This window comes from Mirounga angustirostris, unplaced genomic scaffold (assembly GCF_029215605.1).
Source record: "Mirounga angustirostris isolate CCGP_5_RB_7025 unplaced genomic scaffold, mMirAng1.0.hap1 SCAF_15, whole genome shotgun sequence".
Lineage (NCBI taxonomy): Eukaryota > Metazoa > Chordata > Mammalia > Carnivora > Phocidae > Mirounga > Mirounga angustirostris.
In genome coordinates, this window is record NW_026991723.1 from 43,523,467 (window position 1) to 43,542,401 (window position 18,935).

General features: G+C 42.6%; 1 protein-coding gene across 1 annotated transcript in view; it reads left to right on the top strand.

The window, feature by feature from the left end:
* Nucleotides 1–729: 729 nt before the first annotated feature.
* ADAMTSL1 (ADAMTS like 1) overlaps nt 730–18,935 on the top strand; it is a 939,419-nt gene continuing 921,213 nt past the window's right edge. Inside the window, exon 1 of the mRNA XM_064579938.1 lies at nt 730–1,010. Within this exon, the coding sequence (XP_064436008.1) occupies nt 924–1,010 (87 nt within the window). The 5' untranslated portion in view covers nt 730–923. The remainder of the gene's footprint in view (nt 1,011–18,935) is intronic.

Here is an 18,935-nt window from a genome sequence, read left to right on the forward strand (position 1 = left end):
AAAACCACTGGCACAGGAAGACAAGCAAAGTCAGCCTCACTTTGGGTCACTTATGGGTGACGCTGGCTCATGGTTCACTGCGTCCCAACCCGGCTGTCGTGGGTCCCCGCGGCTCTCGAGCGAAGTCCTCTTCCCCCAGACCCTGGTTGCAAAACAGTAACCCCACGGGACAATCTCTCTGCCTACCCAGAGGATGGGTCTCCACGGACTACACACCATTACGTTCAGTTCTGCGCATTATGTGCGGTAGAATTTCTTAATCATCGCCGCCTCTTCCCCGGTCCCTGCAGGGCCTTGCGTGGTTCCCAGCGCGGCTGCAGCGCGCCAAGCTCTAGGGATAGCGCGCGGGGAATGGCCCTGGGGACTCGTTCCGGGGAAAGGAGCCTCTCCTTCTCAACCAGTGTTCTCCCAGGGCAGGCAGGGTCGGATTCCAAACGCGTCCAAGGTGTGCGGTGCGAGACCCTCCCTTTAAAAAGAATAAATAAATAGAATCCAGCCAGCGCTTAGCTCCGCTCCGGTTTCCCGAAAGGCGCACGCAGTCGCTGCCCGGCGGCTGGGTGTCTGCGCTCCCCGCCTTTGCTGGGCTGACACAGGAGGGGAGGAGCAGGAGCCGGAGGGGGTGCTGCGGGGGGGGGGGGAGTTGGAGCGCGAACCATCCCGAGCCAAGACAAGCAGCACATTCACAAATAACGCCCCCACCCCCAGCGCACGCGCTCCCATTCAAAGCAGCCGGGCTCGGCGGCCGCAGGGCGGCTCAGAGGACGCGCGGCCGAGCCGAGCGCAGCCCTGCCCCGCAGGCGCACGCCCCAGTCCGCCCGCCGGCTGCTGCGGCCGCGGCGGAGCCCTGCAGCCCGCGCGGGAGGAGGCTGCCGCTTCCAGGGAGGGGTCTCGCCCGGACTCCCCTCCCTCCCTGCTGGGGGACCATGGCACGGCTGGCTGCGCCCTGGCACTCGAGGCTCCTGGCTCGCATCCTCGGCGGCACCTGGTGCCTGCTCTACGTCGCCGGACAGGTGAGGCGGTCTCCGCGCCTGGCGTCCCCCCCCCCCCCAGGACTTTTCTTCTAGTCGGCTAGAGCGGGGAGAGCTGTAGCCAGGGGCCTGTCCTGGGGCTGCGCTGCCACCCCGGCCAGGACAGGTGGCACGGCCTGGGGCTAAGGCGGCCCCTCGTGGCGAGCTCCTGGCTGCCGGGGTCAAATCCCGCGCTGAGCCTCAGCCCAGCCTCCTGGGACCCGTCCCGGCGTCCGGCTCGCGCCGGGGTCCTGCCTCCAGCCGGACAGAGTCGCGGGGAGGAGGCGGCGCCTGAGCCAGGATGAGGCCCTCTTCCAGGGAGTCCGCGACCCCGCACCTCTTCCGGACAGCCCTTCGCGTAGACCCTGCTTGCCGGTGGAGGCTCGGGCGGCGCGGGGGAGGCTCGGCCTCCGGGACATTCCTCCTCACTTCCGTCCTTCCCGGGACTCAGTGAACTTCGGACACCCTAGTCCTAGGGCCACCTGCGTCGGGGGCGGAGCGTTGTAAGGTGTGCAGACGCAGGACAAGGGGGCTCCCGGAGCCTCTGCGGAGCCTCTGCGGTGGAGAAAAGGAGGTTCTGGACGGCGCTCTGGGACTCGTCCTCACCACGCCCCCTCGAATACTCCTAGGGTTTTCCTCTTGAGCTAGAAGGGTGTAGGCATTGGGGCGTTCTCCGGAGTGGGTGGCTCAGGTCCCAACGCAGAGCAGAGTGTTTAATTCACAGTCTGCTTGGTTCTGGTTTATTACTGCAAGACCCTAGAGGGAGATGCTTAGGGAAGAGGTCAGGGGCCAGTCAAATCTATGATGCATGTGGTGTCTTTGGCATTAACGCCTTCCGGAGTCAGGTAACTTTTGATTAAAACTCACGAGTTAGGCAGTTTGTACATAATGTAGCCTACATAGATTCGCTTTTCACGGGATTACTTGGGTAATTCTGGGAAAATGCCCAAACACTCTTGGCCGGAATTATGGCCAGATAGCCTCCCTTTCCTCTGTTTTGCTTATGGAGACTTGTCCAAATTGGGGGATTTCCTTCCCTCGCTTTTACTGAACGTTTTGAAACTTGTTTTCAGGTCTCTCTTTTAATGTGCATTTTGATGGCAGTGATGAGCTTTTAGAGGCCGAGGGGACCCAGCAATGATGGTTAAGAGGGGCACAGAGCGGGCTAGAACCTGAGGAGCAGGGAAGACCCTATTAAGCGATAGAAATTTTCAACAAGGAACACCTGCCTAGTTTGGAGTATGAAAACCCATTGCAAAAGCCTGTCTTAATTATTAGCACGTTTCATTTCCAAAAAGCTTTGCTCCATGGCAAGGTTTCTCAGAGATGGCTGCACGTTAGGATTGCCCAAGGGAGCTCTTGAACCTCCCCTGCTCGGGCCACACCCCAGCTGGATTACATCAGAATCCTTGGGGGAGGGTTGAAGCCCCAGCATCAGAATATATGTGGCTTCCAGGTGATTCCATTGTTTAGCTGGATTGAAAACCGCTGTGTAAAAATGACTTGCCGTACCGTGACCTCTTCTGACAGAATCATGACCCCAAAAGGAAAGTCAAAGGAGACCAGTAAAGGGCCTACGAGTGGCTAAGGAGAGGGTCTTAACGCCTAGCATCCAGTCCTGGCTGCGTCTCTGTGTCATTTTGGTTAAGGCCCTTAACCTTCTATTTCCTCATCTGCAAAATGAGGGTGTTGGTCTCTGTTCTCCAAGGTACCACCAGCCTCAACAACACCAGACAGGTTGGCACCTAAGCCAAACCAAGACAGAAAGCCTTTTATCTTATTTCTAAGTCATCACAGAGGTAGTAATTCTACCTTATCCTTGAGATTCGGGTAATGTATCTGATAATATTTGAACCCAGTGAGGTTGCTAAAGAACATGCTAAGATGCGTACTGTAGGATTTGTGCATATACTATTTTCTCCTTCCAAATCAACCATTCAGTGCTTGATGTTCAGGGCAAACTGATTTTTCCTAGCATTACATACCTGTTCTTCCTTGCTCCACTTCTCAACCAACTTTCTTCTGGATAAAGATGATAAAAGCAGACTTGAGCCTTTTGTGTTAATTGGAAGTGGTTTGTTGTTTAATTCCTAGTGAGTTTTTCTTGTTGCGTTAGGCAGGGCTGCTCTCCACATGTGAGAAGCCTGACTAAATTTGTCAGAGAAGGGATAGAAAAGAGTTTAAAGTGGTAGCTGGGTTCTGGATCCTGGTGGAATGCAATCCGCTATAGAGCGAACCTAGGTGACAGGCAGAAGCAGCTCATCTTGCAACAAGGCTTAATGTCCTCACTTCACCACATGGGCATTATTTCTAATCAGTGAATTAAGCAGACCAGAACCTTGAGGTTATTTAATATCAAGAAGAAATCATTGTACAAACCATAGCCGGTGCCAAATGATTTGAACATTGTTTGGAATGTATACATTCTTTAAGCTGTTTTCAAATCAAAGCCCTCAGTACACGAAAGCATGACTATCAGAGTTATCAGAGGTCTAGTAGAAGGAGGGTCTGTGTTCAAGAGCTTCTGGCTCCCTAAACTGAATTACACCTGAGCCATATTTCCCCCAAGTCCAAAGAACAATCTTAATGTGAATCAAATTATTTGAAACACCACAATTTCTCCATTTTTTTTCCCCTCACTGAATTTCTGCTTTCAGGGGTTATTTTCCTTTGCTTCTGTTCTAACTGAATTACTCTCCTAACTTGCAAGATTCTTTTCTTTCCCTGTGTAATTGGAAGGTAGCTCACTCTAGGCTCTTCTGAAACTGATTATTTTACTGATATCAATTTCATCAGCTGAACCCAAATTCATCCCATTGTTCAAATTGCTCCCAGGTAAGGAAGTAGATAATTAATGGTTTAAACCGGTAGGGGTTATCAACTACTTAATGATTTCTACAACCCATCTGTAGCAAGCCACTGTAAAAATAAACAAGGTTGTTGGAGAGGGTTGTGGCTAGATCAGCACAAATCCATTACTATGGCTTAAAAATGTCACTTAAGTAGCAGTTCATGTTCCTTTGGTGGCATATTGGGGATAGCTCATTCAAACGTTAAAATGGAATATTTTCATTTACTGTGATAGTCTAAAGTGCATCCTTATTAGGAATTCAGTAATCAAGTAATAGTTCCAGGGTGGCTGGAAAGAATTTGTGCCTTTATGAGCACCTAATTTTCAACTAAAGACCTTAAAGAAAAGTCTTTCTTGTCTCTTTTGTTATCCTCTTATACTTCTTGCTCTTGTTTTATTTTTATTTGCATTTTTACCATGATTCTCCATGGTTAAGAAAAAACAACACAACAATTATGGGCTTATAAGAAAACACAGCAAATTCTTGTGCTACTCTTTCTCTTCACCTCAGATCTCATGGCCCCAAAGCAAATTTTTTGTTAGTTTTGTATTATTTTGAGTTATCATTGACCTACAATAAACTGCACATATTTAAAGTATGCAATTTTAAGTTTTGACATATGTATACACCCATGACACCATCACCCCAAAGTGTCCTCATTACCTTTTGCAATCCCTCCATGCCACTCTTCCTCGCACCCAACATCACCAGGCAAACTGTGATGTGCTTTGTGTTAATACAGATTAGTTTGCATTTTCTAGAATTTTATGCCAATGTAATCATATAGTAGGCACCCCTCTCCCCCACTTTTTTTGATCTGGCTTTTTTTCATTCAGCCTAATTATTTGGAGATTGTCCATGCTGTAGGGTGCATTAATAATGTGTAGTAGTAGGTTGCTTCTATATACCATAGTTTGTTGCCAATCAGCTTTCACCTAGAGTTGGACAATATGTTTCCAATTTTTGGCTGTCACAAAGTTGCTATGAAGATTTGTATGCAAGTCTTTGGACGTGTGGTTTCATCTTAGGTAAATACTTAGGAATGGAATGGCTGAATCACCAGTAGGTGTATGTTTAAGTTTTTAGGAAAATGCTAGTTTTGCAAAAGGTTGTACCATTTTCCATTCTTACTAGCACTATGCGCAAGTTCCAGTTTCTCTGCATCCTTGCCCACACCTGGCGAGGTCAGTCTTGTATTTTAGCCATGCAAGTAGGTATAGTAGGAGTTTGGGTTTGAATTGCAGTTCCCTAATGATAAATGATGATGAACATTTTCTCATGGGCTTATTTCAAATCCATATATCTTCTCCGGCAAAATTTCTATTCAGACATTTTGCCCACTTCTTACTGGGTTGTTTTCGTACTGAATTTTGAGCATTGTTTATATTTTGTGGCTATCAGTCTTTTATCAGTGTATCATTTGCAGATATTCTCTCCCGGTCTATGGCTCGTCTTCGCTTTCTTGTCAGTGTTTTTTGATGGGCAGACATTTTAATTCTGATGAAGCTGAAGTTATTGCATTGTTTCTTGGTAGATTGTATGTTTTCTCTTGTTTTAAAGAAATATTTGCCTAACCCAAGATCATAGAGGTTTCCCCCCAGAAGTCTGTGGTTTTATGTTTTACATTAGGTCTGTGTTCCATTTTGAGTTAATTTTTGTATGTGTACAAGATGACCCAAGTTCATTTTTTTTTTTTTTTGCCTATGGATATTCAATTTTTCTAACATGATTTTTTTAAAACTCATTTATTTTAGAGAGAGAGTGAGTGAGTGTGCACAGATTGCAGGGTGGGGGGGAGGGGCAGAAGGAGAGAATCTCAAGCAGACTCCTGCTGAGTGCAGAACCGAGAGGGGGCTCTATCTCCCCACCCTGAGATCATGACCTGAGTGGAAGTCAAGAGTCAGCTGCTAAACTGACTGAGCCACTCAGGTGTCCCTCTAGCATGATTTTTTCAAAGACACTCCTTTCTCCACTGAATTGCCTTTGCAATTATCTGGAAAATCAGTTGTCCATACATGAGTAGGTCTATCTTTTGGATTCTCTACTCTATTTTGTGGAACTATATGTTTCTTGCCATGCCAGTACCACACCATCTTTAGTACTGTAGCTTTATAGTAAGTCTTGAACTGAGAAAGCATGATTTTTCTAGCTTTGTCCTTCATTCTCAAGAATGTTGACCCCATATGAATTTTAGAATCAACTTGCCAGTTAAAAAATAATGCAGGGATTTGATTTGCAAGGGTTTCCTAAACTATTCTGTTATGAGAGAATTAACCTCCTAACAATATTAAATTTTATGATCCTTCTCTATTTCAGTCTTTAATTTCTCTAAGCAATATCTGGTAGTTTTCTGTGTATAGATCTTACATATTTTTGTCAAATTATACTAAGTATTTCACATTTTTGGTACTCTTTTAAATGGCACTGTTTTTAAAAAATTGTGTCTGATTATTCCTTGTTAGTATATAAAAACAATTGAATTTTGCATAGTCTGCAAAATTACCACACCTGCTTATTAGTTACAGTAGCTTTTTGTTATATCCCATCAGACTTTCTGCACATGTGATCATGTCGTGAAAATAAAGACCGTTCTTCCTTACCAGTCTGGATGTTTTAAATTTCTTGTTTAATAATACTGATTAGAACACTGATGGCCTTTTCCTGATTTTAGGAAAAATAATTTGATGTTTTACCATTAATTCTGATATTAGGTGTTAAGTTTTTTGTAGATGCCCTTTATCAGTTTGGAGGAATTTCTTTTTATTTTTCCATTTGCTGAGAGTTTCTATTAGAAATGAATGTTGGATTTTTGTCAGATGCTTTTTCTGTGTCTAATTAGCACATGGATTTTCCTTTGTTGTTTATTAATATGATGAATTACATTGATTTTTCAGATGTTAACCACCTTGCATTCCTGGGAAACTTGGTTTAGTGATTAATATATTATCCTTTTTAAAACTATTGCTAAGGGTGCCTGGGTGCCTCCGTTGGTTAAGTTTCCAACTCTTGATTTCAGCTCAGGTCATGATCTCAGGGTCATGAGATCGAGCCCCACATCTGGCTCCACGTTCAGCAGGAGTCTGCTTGGGATTCTCTCTCTTCCTCTCCCTCTGCCCCTCCCTAGTACCTCTCTCTCTTCCCCTCTCTAAGAAAAAAAAATTATCAAAATAAATGGGTGCCTGGGTGGCCCAGTCAGTTAAGCGTCAGACTTGAGATTTTGGCTCAGGCCATGATTTCAGGGTGGTGACACTGAGCCCCGAGTTGGGCTCCATGCTGAGCAATGGAGTCTGCTTAAGATTCTCTCTCTCCCTCTCCCCCTCCCTGCCCTGCTCAATCTCTCTCTCTAAAAAGAAAAAAAAAATGTTAGATTCAGTTTACTAAATTTTGATTCAAATTTTTGCCTCTATGTCCATGAAAGATACTGTTCTGTAGTTTTCTTATTATGTCTTTGTTTGTTTTTAGTATCAATGTAATGCTGGCCTCAGAATAAGTTGGAAAATATTCCTTCTTCAATATTCCTCTTTTCTGGAAGAGTTTGTGTCTGATTTCTTCATTAATGTTTTGTAGAATTCAACAGTGAAGCCACCTGGACTTGGAGTTGGCTTAGTGTAAAGATTAACTACAAATTTAAATTCTTGAATAGATAGAGGGCTCTCCAGGTAATCTCTTTTATCTTGAGTTAGCTTTGGTAGTTTGTGTTTTTCACAAATTTGTCTATTTCATCTAAGTTGTTGAATTTATTGGCATAAAGTAGTTCATAATGCTCCCTTACTATTTTAAAACTATGATTAGAACATGGAGGTATATCCTCTGTTATTTCTGATAATGGTTATTTATTTATTCTTTCTTTTTTCCTGATCAATGTGCTTAGTGGCTTGTTTATTTTATAGATGTTCTTAAAGAACCAGGCTTGGTTTCACAGATTTTCTCTATTGTTTTCTATTTTACTCCTTTCTTCTCTCATCTTTATTATATACTTTCTTCTATTTTGTATTTTGTTTGGTCCTATTTTTCTAGTTTCATTAGGTGAATTCTAGGGCCATTGATAGACTTTTTATGTTTTCAAATATAGGTGTTTAGTGACCTGAATTTTTCCTCAGTGGTGTTTTATTGGCATACCATAAACGTGTTTTCATTTTTCTTTAGTTCAAAATATTTTCTAATTTCTCTTTGATTTCTTCTTTAACTTATATGTATTTTGAAATGAGTTGTTTCATTTCTAAATATTTGGAGATTTTCCAGATATCATTGTTAACAATTTCTCATTTCAATGTGGTTAAGAGAACACACTTGATATAACTTGGATCCTTTTAGGTTTATTGACAGTTGTTTTATGGCCCAGAATATGGTCTGTCTTGGTAAATGTTCTATGTGTATTCAGAAGGAATTAATCTTTCTACAAATTTGTGTCTTCTAAGTTTCCCTAATCAGTCTAGATGTTGTTGGGTTGACTGCTCTATAAATGTCAATTAGATCAAGTTGGTTGGGAGTATATTCTGTATCTTTACTGATTTTTTTATATATGTAGTATATCATTTAGAGAGGGATATTACAGTTTCCATCTGCTATTGTGGATTTGTCTATTTCTTTTTGTGGTTCTATCAGTTTTTCTTTATTATGAAGCTCTATAATTGGGTGCATAAATACTTAGAATTATTATGTCTTTTTGGTGAATTGACCGCTTTTTCATTAATAAATGACCTCTCTATCCCAAGTAATAGACTGTGCTCTAAAATCCACTTTGCTTTTGGCTGTATTATTAGATAACTATTTTTTTATTTTTTAAGATTTTATTTATTTGAGAGAGAGAGAGAAAGAGAGAGCACAAGAGCATGAGATGGGGGAGGGTCAGAGGGAGAAGCAGACTCCCTGCTGAGCAGGGAGCTTGATGCGGGACTCAATCCTGGGACTCCAGGATCATGACCTGAGCCAAAGGCAGTCACTTAACCAACTGAGCCACTCAGGCGCCCCTATATTAGATAACTATTTTTAATTCTTTGAGATTTTTCATATGATAGTCACCTCCATAGTTCTTATACCTTTAATGTGATTTTTTCATATTCCATTAAGATCCCATTATGGTATGATTTCTTAATTCTCTTTCATATTCTATGTTCATCATTCTTTCATGATCTTTTATCACATTTTACATTTTATTAATATGACATTGAGTCAGTATTGTCAGTATTAATAAATGGGAATGATCAGTACTAATGGTCAGTATTAATATATTAGAATGGGCATAGTGGGCCAAGTAGTATCTTCTTATTCTATTTTTTCTAGTACATTTCCTTTTTAAAAAACCAGCTTTATTGAGATATACTTCACATATCACACAACTCGCCCATTTAAAGTGCACAGTTCAGTGGATTTTTAAATTGTTAGATGTGCAACCATCACCTGAGTCAATTTTAGAAATTGAACCCTTTAACTATCACACCCCTACTTTCCACCCACCCCCTTCCTCCCCAAGCAACCAGTAATCTATTTTCTTTCTCTGTAGATTTTGTTACTCTGGATTTTCATATGAATGAAATCACATAATATATAAGCTTTTGGGATTGGCTTCTTTCACTTAGCATGTTTTTACTGTTTATCCAAGTGGTAGCATATATCAATACTTCATTCCTTTATAGCCGAAAAATATTCTATTGTATAGAAATACCATATTTTGTTTATTGATTTGTCTGTGGCTATAGATTTGGGTTATTTCTACCTTTTGGCTATGATGAGTAATGCTGCTAATGAGCATACATGTGCAAGTTTTTGTGTGGACATGTTTTCATTTCTCTTAGGAAAGTATTTCAGGCTTTGTAGGCACACTGTCTCTGTCAAAACTCTGCTATCATAGCATGAAAGCAGCGATAGACAATATATAAATGAATGAATCTGTGTTCCAGTAAACTATTTACCCAAACAGACAGTGGGCCAGATTTGGACCATGGACCATAGTTTGCCAGTTACTGAGCCAAAGTGTCACGATACTGTGCTTCGGTGTGGGCTATTTAAATTTAGTGTGCCAGGTTTTCCACAGACCTTGAATAGATCAATGCTCTTCACTTTGGGGAATATGTATTTTCATATTTCTTTGATAATTTCTTTGCCGGCACCTTATGTATTTGATTTTTGTGAAACTCCTGTTAATTATTAAATCTTCTGGATCAACCATCTATCTCTTAAAAATGTTTTCTCTTGTCTTTATTGTTACCTTTTCTAAAACTTTCTTTTTTTTTAAGATTTTATTTATTTATTAGAGAGTCCATGCACGAGGAGGGGGAGAGGCAGAGGGAAAGGGAGAAGCAGGTTCCTCACTGAACAGGGAGCCTGATGTGGGGCTCCATCCCAGGACCCCGGGATCAGGACCTGGGCAGAAGGCAGACACTTAACCAACTGTGCCACCCAGGTGCCCTCTTTTTTTACACTTTCAAAAGATTTTCTCAATTTTATTTTTCAACAGAGTTGTCTTTAGGTAAGCTTTCAACTGGTATTCATAGTTATAGCCAAAGCTTCACCCCCGACCTTTTTGCAGCACCGGATGCCTCCAAGTCTGAAGCCTTTCTGGAGTTTTACAGCCCAAATGGTTTTGCTTCTCATCACTGTATCCCTTTGTGAGCACAATACTGTTAAGTCAGTAACAATTCTTCCATCCATTTTCCATATTCCAAAAATTTATTGGCATCTTTTGTCTGCTGTTGTCTCCTTTCCAGTTCTCTTGTCATCTTTATTTATTTTTTGTTATTTTAGTGGACATTTGGGAGGGAAGAGAGAAAATACGGTGTTCAATCTACCATGTTTAACTGAAAGTTAGCACCATTTTTCCTCTTTCATTGTTTCTATTTTCCTGTCCTGCTCCACCTCCAAACCCCATTAGAGCTCATTCTGGTTATTGTGCACACTTTTTAGAGACTCCTACATTTTCCCAGTGTGCATAAAATTTTGGTCAGTGTTACAAAAAAGATAGTGGACCTAAGGTCTAAAGATGCAGGTGCTAGTTCTGAATTTACCGAGTGTCTGTGTAACTAGGAGTCCGACTTCTTCAGGGAAGGACATTAGTGCTCACTGCCTGCCAGTTGTCAAACATGATCACAGGTACTCTCTCCATTCCCATGTTTATGTTTTAGTTTTTAATCTTTCAACAACTATTTACTGTCCCTTCTCTGCTTAAGTATATATAGTTGCACCTATTTGCCTACAGATGCAGCACAGAAATATTTTATTGTTTTACAAATTTTGATGTTTGGAGACCATTTTATGAGAAAACATGGAGTTAACATGGTGTAAAGATCTGGCCCTAAAATATCCCATGTGGTATTAACATGTGTTCTCCAGGGTGTGATTGGACTCGGACTCTCTTGGGGTAGAGTACGGCGATGAAGGGAAATCATGTTCAGTAGTGAGTAATACCCGATCAGTTGTAATATTTGATTTACACTGGGATGAACTCTAGCATTATGCATTTTTTGGGGGGGGGGGGATGGAATGGGTGGGGCTGGAGCTACATACTTGTTTTCAGCTCTGCTCGTGACTATGGGATTATAATGCCAGAAGAAGACTTAGGGATTCTTCAGTATTATGTATGGGTCACACACTTCATCGTGCATTAGTCAGTTTGGCTGTATCGTGCAATTCAAAAGGTCACCAAAGACTACAGCCATGCAACTAAAAGCCTGGAAGCTTTAAAATGCAGATTCCTGGGCCTCACTCTCGGAATCTCGTTCAGTGAGAAAAGGATAGGTCCTAGGAGTCTGCAGTTGTGAGGGACCCGTCCCCCTCATGCACATACCCACAGAGGATTCACACATAGTTGGACCAAAGACCATATTTTGGGAAACACTGATTTGATCTCTCCTGTTTATGGATGAGAGAAATAAGGTCCTAGGAATTTGAGCGACATGTCCCAGTTTGTTAGTGGGAGAGGTGGAGTGGACCACACGTCTCCTAACTCTGGTGATTTTTCCCACCAGCGCATATGCTATTATTTTAGTGTCTAGTTACATCATGAACTAAAGATACGAACCACCAGCTTAAAGCGTCTTTATTTGTAGTAACCTCAGTTTTTTATAAATGGTTTTCAGATGTTTGAGAACAGCTTCAGGTCGCAGTCACTCTGCCTACAGTGAGGAATGATGGGGAGGAAGGGGTCTGGGGGGAACCCTCCGTCTTCACCCCCTCACATAACCTGCTGGAGACTGGCTTCTGTGTATTTTCTCCTCGAGTCGTCATGCCCCTGGAAGATTAACAGATACTTATTTAGAAAATCGTCCGCAGCCTCCAGGAACTTGACACTTGATGAAAGGGAGAGTACGTGCTGCTGAACACCTTCTCTACCCAAGTGTGATGTAGCAACTGTTGCTACATTCTTGGAAGAGAGGAAGGAAATGTTTCATGTGCCTATTATTTAGGATGTTCTCCCCATCTCTATCACAAACCAGCCAAACAAAATATACACAGGCTGTCCACTGAGTCATGCATAGTCTATGATGTAGTTCTATGTGTGGAAAGAAGGAAGTTTCCCATACTGCTAATAGTCGTTGTCAAATGTCTTGTACATTTTAGGAAGAGTGCTAATTGTGTATTTTCTTTCAGAAATCAGTTACAGAGAAATAAAGGGTTTTTTTTTTTTTTTTTACAATTAAAGACCATTTGTTGATATGATCTGAAATTCAAATTCTCATATTCTATTGCTCCTTAGAAAACTCCGTATTAGTCCAGATGGGCTAGATTATGCCGTGGTTAACAAACCACCCGCAGATCATAGTGACTTCACACTAAGTGACTTCACTTCTCTCTTTTTGTCATTGGCTATTTCTCTTAGCGTGATGTCCTCAAGACTCATCCATGTTGTAGCAGGTGTCAGATGTCCTTTTTAAGGCTGAATACTAAGCCATTTTATGAAGGTAGCACGTTTTGTTTATCCATTCATCTACCAATGGACACTTGGGTTGCTTCCACATTTGGCCCTTGTGAATGGTGCCACTGTGACCACTCATGTTCCATTTTGTTTCAGGTGTGCTGCTTTTTCTCTATAAAAGAGAAGCAATGTCGTCTTCTTCAGACCTCCAGTTTACTATTCAGACCCAGGGAACAGCTATTTAAATTTAGACTAAATACTCACTTTGAGAATCTTCTGCCAGTGACTATCCCCTACATGTTTGACTGAAGCAACAGAGCTAATGGATTCTTGTGTTTAGTAACCTGCAAATCTTGACAGTCTTCAAGATAGGTGACAGCATGAGGCTCGGACATTATTTTTTCTCGAAAAATCTAGAAGCATGGCAAAAAATTACCTTTTCTTCCTTTCTGTACATCTGACTCAAATATTGTGTAAAGGGTGGTCAAATATGAATCAATATGTAGAACGTAGCCATGCAAATAATTGCATGGACAGCGTAGATGTGTGCGGGGTAGTGTAGAATTTGGGGAACAGTGCTGAAGGAAGTAGAACAGGATTCAAACTTCGCTTGCTGCTTGCCAATTGCATGATTTTCAACACACTAGGTACAGAGCCTTTCTGAGTTTCATTTTCCTTTTGAATCTCTACAATGAAGAGTTTGGATTATATGGTTTTGGTGGGTTAACACCACTTAACCATAACTTCTAAAATGAACAAAGGTTTCTAAACTTTTCTAATATTTTTTTAGCACAAAAATATTAATAACTCTGACGGGGTTTTTAGAAATGCACATCAGGTCGTGGCATTCCCTTGCTAACACCTTCAGTAGATTCCTGTTGGCTTTAGACCTGTGTTTCTGAGACTGTTTTTTTATTATCACCTCCCTTTTTAGACATTTTAAGATACTTCCTCTTAATCCCCCCACCACCCCCATGAAATTTTAATGCCATAAATAAATAATCTATTTACATGTACTGTGGCCCTTTGAATGGATCTTCAAACCATTGCTATTGGGAGGTATCCTCTTCTCCCGCATTCAAGAACCCAATTTTTCATCTGCTTGGGGGTGTTATCATCCCCATTGAAATATATGCTTTATTTTTTTAAAGATTTATTTATTTATTTGAGAGAGATTGAGAATAAGCAGTGGGGAGGGGCTGTCTAGAGAGAGAGAGAGAAGCAGCGAGGAGAGGGAGAAAAATGCTCCCTGCTGAGCAAGGAGCCCGGTACGGGGCTTGATCCCAGGCCCCTGGGATCATGACCTGAGCCGAAGGAGACGCTTAACTGACTGAGCCACCCAGGTGCCCCTCTTTCTTTATTTTTAATTAATTAGTTTACACTCATCCATCTGTTGTCCAGCTTAAATGTCCCTTCCCCAGAAAGAGCTGTCCCTCCACTCCCCCTGCCCTAGTCTCTTAGGTCTCTTCTGTGACTCTCAGTGCCCTGTTTGCTTCAAGCACTTGTAATGTGTAATGATGCACTTCTTCGTATTTTTAGGATATGTCTGCTATCCCAATATGCTGTAAGCTTGAGGCCATAGACTGACATTTCCCTCCGTATATGTCACCTCTAGCTCAGTGCCTGGAATTGTTGAAAACATTAATGAAGTGTTTTTCAAGCAAATATACAGTGAGGGAAAAAAACACCTCTGAGCTGGGTATTGCTTTTTAAATGAATGTATACACTCCTGTTAAGTGCCCTTACCAAAATGAAAAAGAAATTGAATGTATACCATTGTGAATCACAGTAGCACCTATGTATGTATATTAGTTAAAGAAGCATTAGCGGCTGTAATAGTAAAATCCTGAAATCTCCGTGTTTTGACAAAATAGTGCTTTGTTGTTGTTGTTCACATAAAGTCCAACTGGCAGGGTTGAAATGGGGTTGGGGGGGCTCTGCTGCCCGCAGTCATTCAGGGACTGGTGTGATGCAGGCTGTGCTGTCTTTAACACATGGCTTCCAAGGTCACCCTGGTGCCTGTGTCTGGGTGACCGAGGGGGAAGAGAATACTGAGAACCGCCTGGGAGGTTTTCTTGGGGTAATCTTAGGAGTGGAATGTATCACTTCTGCCCATGTCCATTTTTTTGTGTTCCTGATGAGACTCAAATCTCCAGTAGGGTCCCAATCCCTATGATCCCACCAAAGAATCCAGTCAGTCACATGGCTACACCCTGTAGCCAGGGAGGGTGGGGGAACAGCTGTGACCTCGGGGGGGTAACGCAAGCTGGCCTTTGCCACAATGCCCTCAGAAAGCCACACATATATGGGCAAGTGTGTAAGTTGACGTCTAGATGTATGTGGATTTAGAAATCATTGTCAGTAATTTAGGGGCCTTGGAGTCCAAGACCCAGAGAAAGGGAACCACTAAAAATAGGAGTATGTGAGTTTTATTTTAGGAGAAGTTTTTGCTCCAGCATTTTCAAAATTATAAGGTGAGATATGCCGGACTGGGGGTGTGGAAGGGGGAAATCGGCTATGGGTTAGAAAGACACTATAGGGGCACCTGGGTGGCTCAGTCGTTAAGCGTCTGCCTTCAGCTCAGGTCGTAATCCCAGGGTCCTGGGATCGAGCCCCATATGGGGCTCCCTGCTCAGCGGGAAGTCTGCTTCTCCCTCTCCCTCTGTGGCTCCCCCTGCTTGTGTTCCCTCTCTCGCTGTCTCTCTGTCAAATAAATAAATAAAATCTTAAAAAGCACTATAGAAATTCAACAGAATGAAATTTATTGCCATACAACGACTGACCTTCCCAGGCGCTCTTGCACAGCTGTGTTCCTGATAGTGCAGATTAGCATCTTGTCAGCTGAATGTCAGCCCAGGTGGGGTTCTAGCTGGCTGCTGGCTGCATTGTCCTTAATAAAAGGGAGCCTTTTTACCAGTAGACTGTTTTCAGTTCCTCAATCACCTGATAAGTCCTATTCTTTTGATGAACTACAAATAATAAATGAGTTCCCCATTCCATGGGGGCTGTTAATCAAATAGTGCTATTTGTTTAAAGAAAAAAAAAGGCATATTGCATGTCTGGTTAAGACTACAAGGCATTTGTAATTGACCTATGAAATCGTGATACTGTACTTTAATCTGGGCCACAGGTTACCGGGCCATCCTTCAGGTTTACAATTCTTCCCCATGCCATGCGATGGGAGCAGAAACACGAGCCTGAGCATTTCTTTTGCGCACAGGTTGTGAGCCTCTCCCAACTCCTGTCCTTGGCAGAAAGAAAGAAAGAAAAAAAGAATGAATGTATTCAGAGCATGGTTGGTTAGGTGGGCTGCCCTATTCCTTGTTTGGCTGTATTGTGGAGCTTTTGAGGCTTGCTCTTATCCTTCCCTTTGTCACCCATCTAACTCCATAACCTAGCTCTTCCTTTAGAAAAGTTGGGAGGAAAAGCAGCATTTGGAGGCCAACTCTGACCTCCAAATAGAAGAACGTTTACATTTTAAATTCTAAGATTTCAAACAAGTTATTTGGCAAATTGGATGTTTTTTAACAAGTGTAAACATTTTCCACCTCTTGCTTCTTTTAGATTTTTTGTTTTTTCTTTTCCTCTAGCCTGCATCTGGTGCAGGTTCAGATCAGTGTTGTCCTGCTTGTTTTTCTTCCTTTCTTTTTTTTTTTGAGAGAGAGAGTGCGTGAGAGAGTGAGCGGGCATGAGAGAGTACGCTCATGCGTGAGAGAGCAGGGGGAGGGGCAGAGGGAGAGAGAGAAACCCAGGCAGCCTTCATGCCCAGTGAGAGCCCGAGGCAGGGCTTGATCCCACAAGCCCGAGATCATGACCTGAGCCAAAATCAAAAGTCAGACACTTAACCGACTGAGTCACCCAGGCACCCCTGTTGTCCTGCTTTCTATGCTCCTGATGAAGCTGGAAAGTGTTTGATTGGCATTATCAGAAAGTTGGGGCCAAAGCAGGCTGGTGAGGTCACACGGGCATCATTCCTGGTGCCTCAGTAGGATTAATAAAGAGGTTTGTGTTGAAGTTCCAGCCAGGACCAGAGCTGGACAGGGGACCTCCCAACCCAAGGATTCCCAGCTTGGTACAACTTCACTGCAGTGCCGACATGCAGCAAGTTGGCGGATACTCATCTCCTCCCGGATATTACCCCAAATGGTCTCATTTAGAGCAAGACAGCCATGTAGAAGCTGGGCAGAAACAGCTCTGTGAGATCCCTGCAGTAGCAGGGGTATTGGAGTTCATCTCATTTGAATCTGCCTGTGACGAGCGTGACGTGTCCTGGTGTTTGGGAACAGGCCATTCACTGCTGGATTTTGTTCTAGGTCATCCCGTGAGTAAATGATGACTGCTTATTGAGGGGGAATTCGGGAGCCTGCCAGCCAACCATGAGCTCAAGCAGTTCTCTCTGCCTGCAGCTGGACTCGATTATGTCTTTAGCTGCCACTGTTAATGAGGCCGAAGCAGCATCTGCCGGGAGCTGGGCTGGCACGTCCAGGGCGGTCCGCCACCTTCCCATCAGTTGCTGCAAAGAGGGTCCTGCATGCGGAACAGATAACCCTGAATACTGGGCATGTGGTTCTTTGAAGCTGTTTTTGAGGGGGAAAGAGAAAATGATTGAAATTAACATTGAGTGACTTGCCAGTTACAGTGTATACCTCTCAAGTTTTTTTGATGTCCTGGTTGCTCTTGTTTAGGTTAGAGGGTTTTCTTAGGGGTAAGCTTGCTTTTGGTTGAAGGTGTGGAAGAGTTCTCACTCTGAATTTTATTTTAATTAATTAATTAATTTTTAATGTTTTCATTTTATTTATTTATATTTTTTATTATTATGTTATGTTAATCACCATACATTACATCATTCGTTTTTGATGTAGTGTTCCCTGATTCATTGTGCGTAACACCCAGTGCTCCATGCAGAACGTGCCCTCTTTAATACCCATCACCAGGCTAACCCATTCCCCACCCCCCTCCTCTCTAGAACCCTCATCGCTCTGAATTTTAAGGTGCCTCCTATGTAGAGTCATTAGTTTCTTGGGTGATTTCTGAAGCTGAGACTTGGGGACAGATGACGCTAAATTATTTCACTCATGTTGTAAGTCTGTTCTGTGTTTGGTAGGTTCCCTTTTGTGTGGGCTATTCCAGAAAATGTTTGCATTTTGAATACAGTGATCTAAGTAATCAGGTTATTATAACAGACTACTCTCCATGTTGTATTTTTTTGGAAACAAATCTAAAGTGCAAATCTTTTTGGAATTTATTCACCAATCCATAATCTGGATAACTCTTCTTCTATTGTGACCTAACATAGGATCTTCTTCCCACATTTCAAGACACATTTCTTCAAGTGGCTTGACTTCTTATTTTCTGGATTTGATTGACTTTTTTTTTTCCAGATCAAACTAGATTGTTAAAACCTTCAAGAAAATAACTAAGTCCTATGCATCTTGGATCTTCCCAGGGTGGCCAACCTAGGATCAAGCCTCTTAGACACTCGGTAGATTAAGTTGTACATGTTTTTTTGGCTGCTATGATAAATGACCACACACTAAGATGCTTAAAAAAATAAGAGAAATTGATTCTCTCACAGTTTTGGAGGCAAGAAACACCAAATCAGGGTGTCAGCAGGCCATGTTCCCTCCAGAGACACTGGGGGGTGAATCTGTTCCTTGCCTCTTCTAACTTCTGCTGGTTGCGGGCCTTCCGTGGTATTCCTTGGCTTGCGGCTGCATCGCTCCACTACCTGCCTTTGTCTTTATATCATCTTCTCCTTTGCACATGTCAAACTTGCTCTCTGCCTCTCTCTTGTGATGGCATGGTCTTCTCATCTCAAAATCTGTAACCTAACCGCGTATCTGCAAAGACCCTTTCCCCACTCACTGGGCATGACCTATCTTTGGGAGCCATTGTCAGGCTACCACACCCTTGGATGGTTTCTGCAGAATCTGGTGGCCGGCCAGTTGTTGGATCTTCATCTAAAGCACTTAACCTCAAGGAGATTTGCTTCTTTGTTACTTTTGATGAACTGTTTGCCTCAAGTCATTTCTGTTTTCATATCATCTTGTTCTTTTTTCTTTTGTCTTTAAGATATTATTTGCAGTGAAAATTGCTTTCCCTGCAGTAGGAATGGCTTTGGTCTTGACCGTCTGTGCCATTAATAGTGAGTCTTACATGCTGTTTGGGACTGAGGGCAAGGCATTGCAGCCATTACCATTAAAACTAATGAAAAGCTGAGTGTGG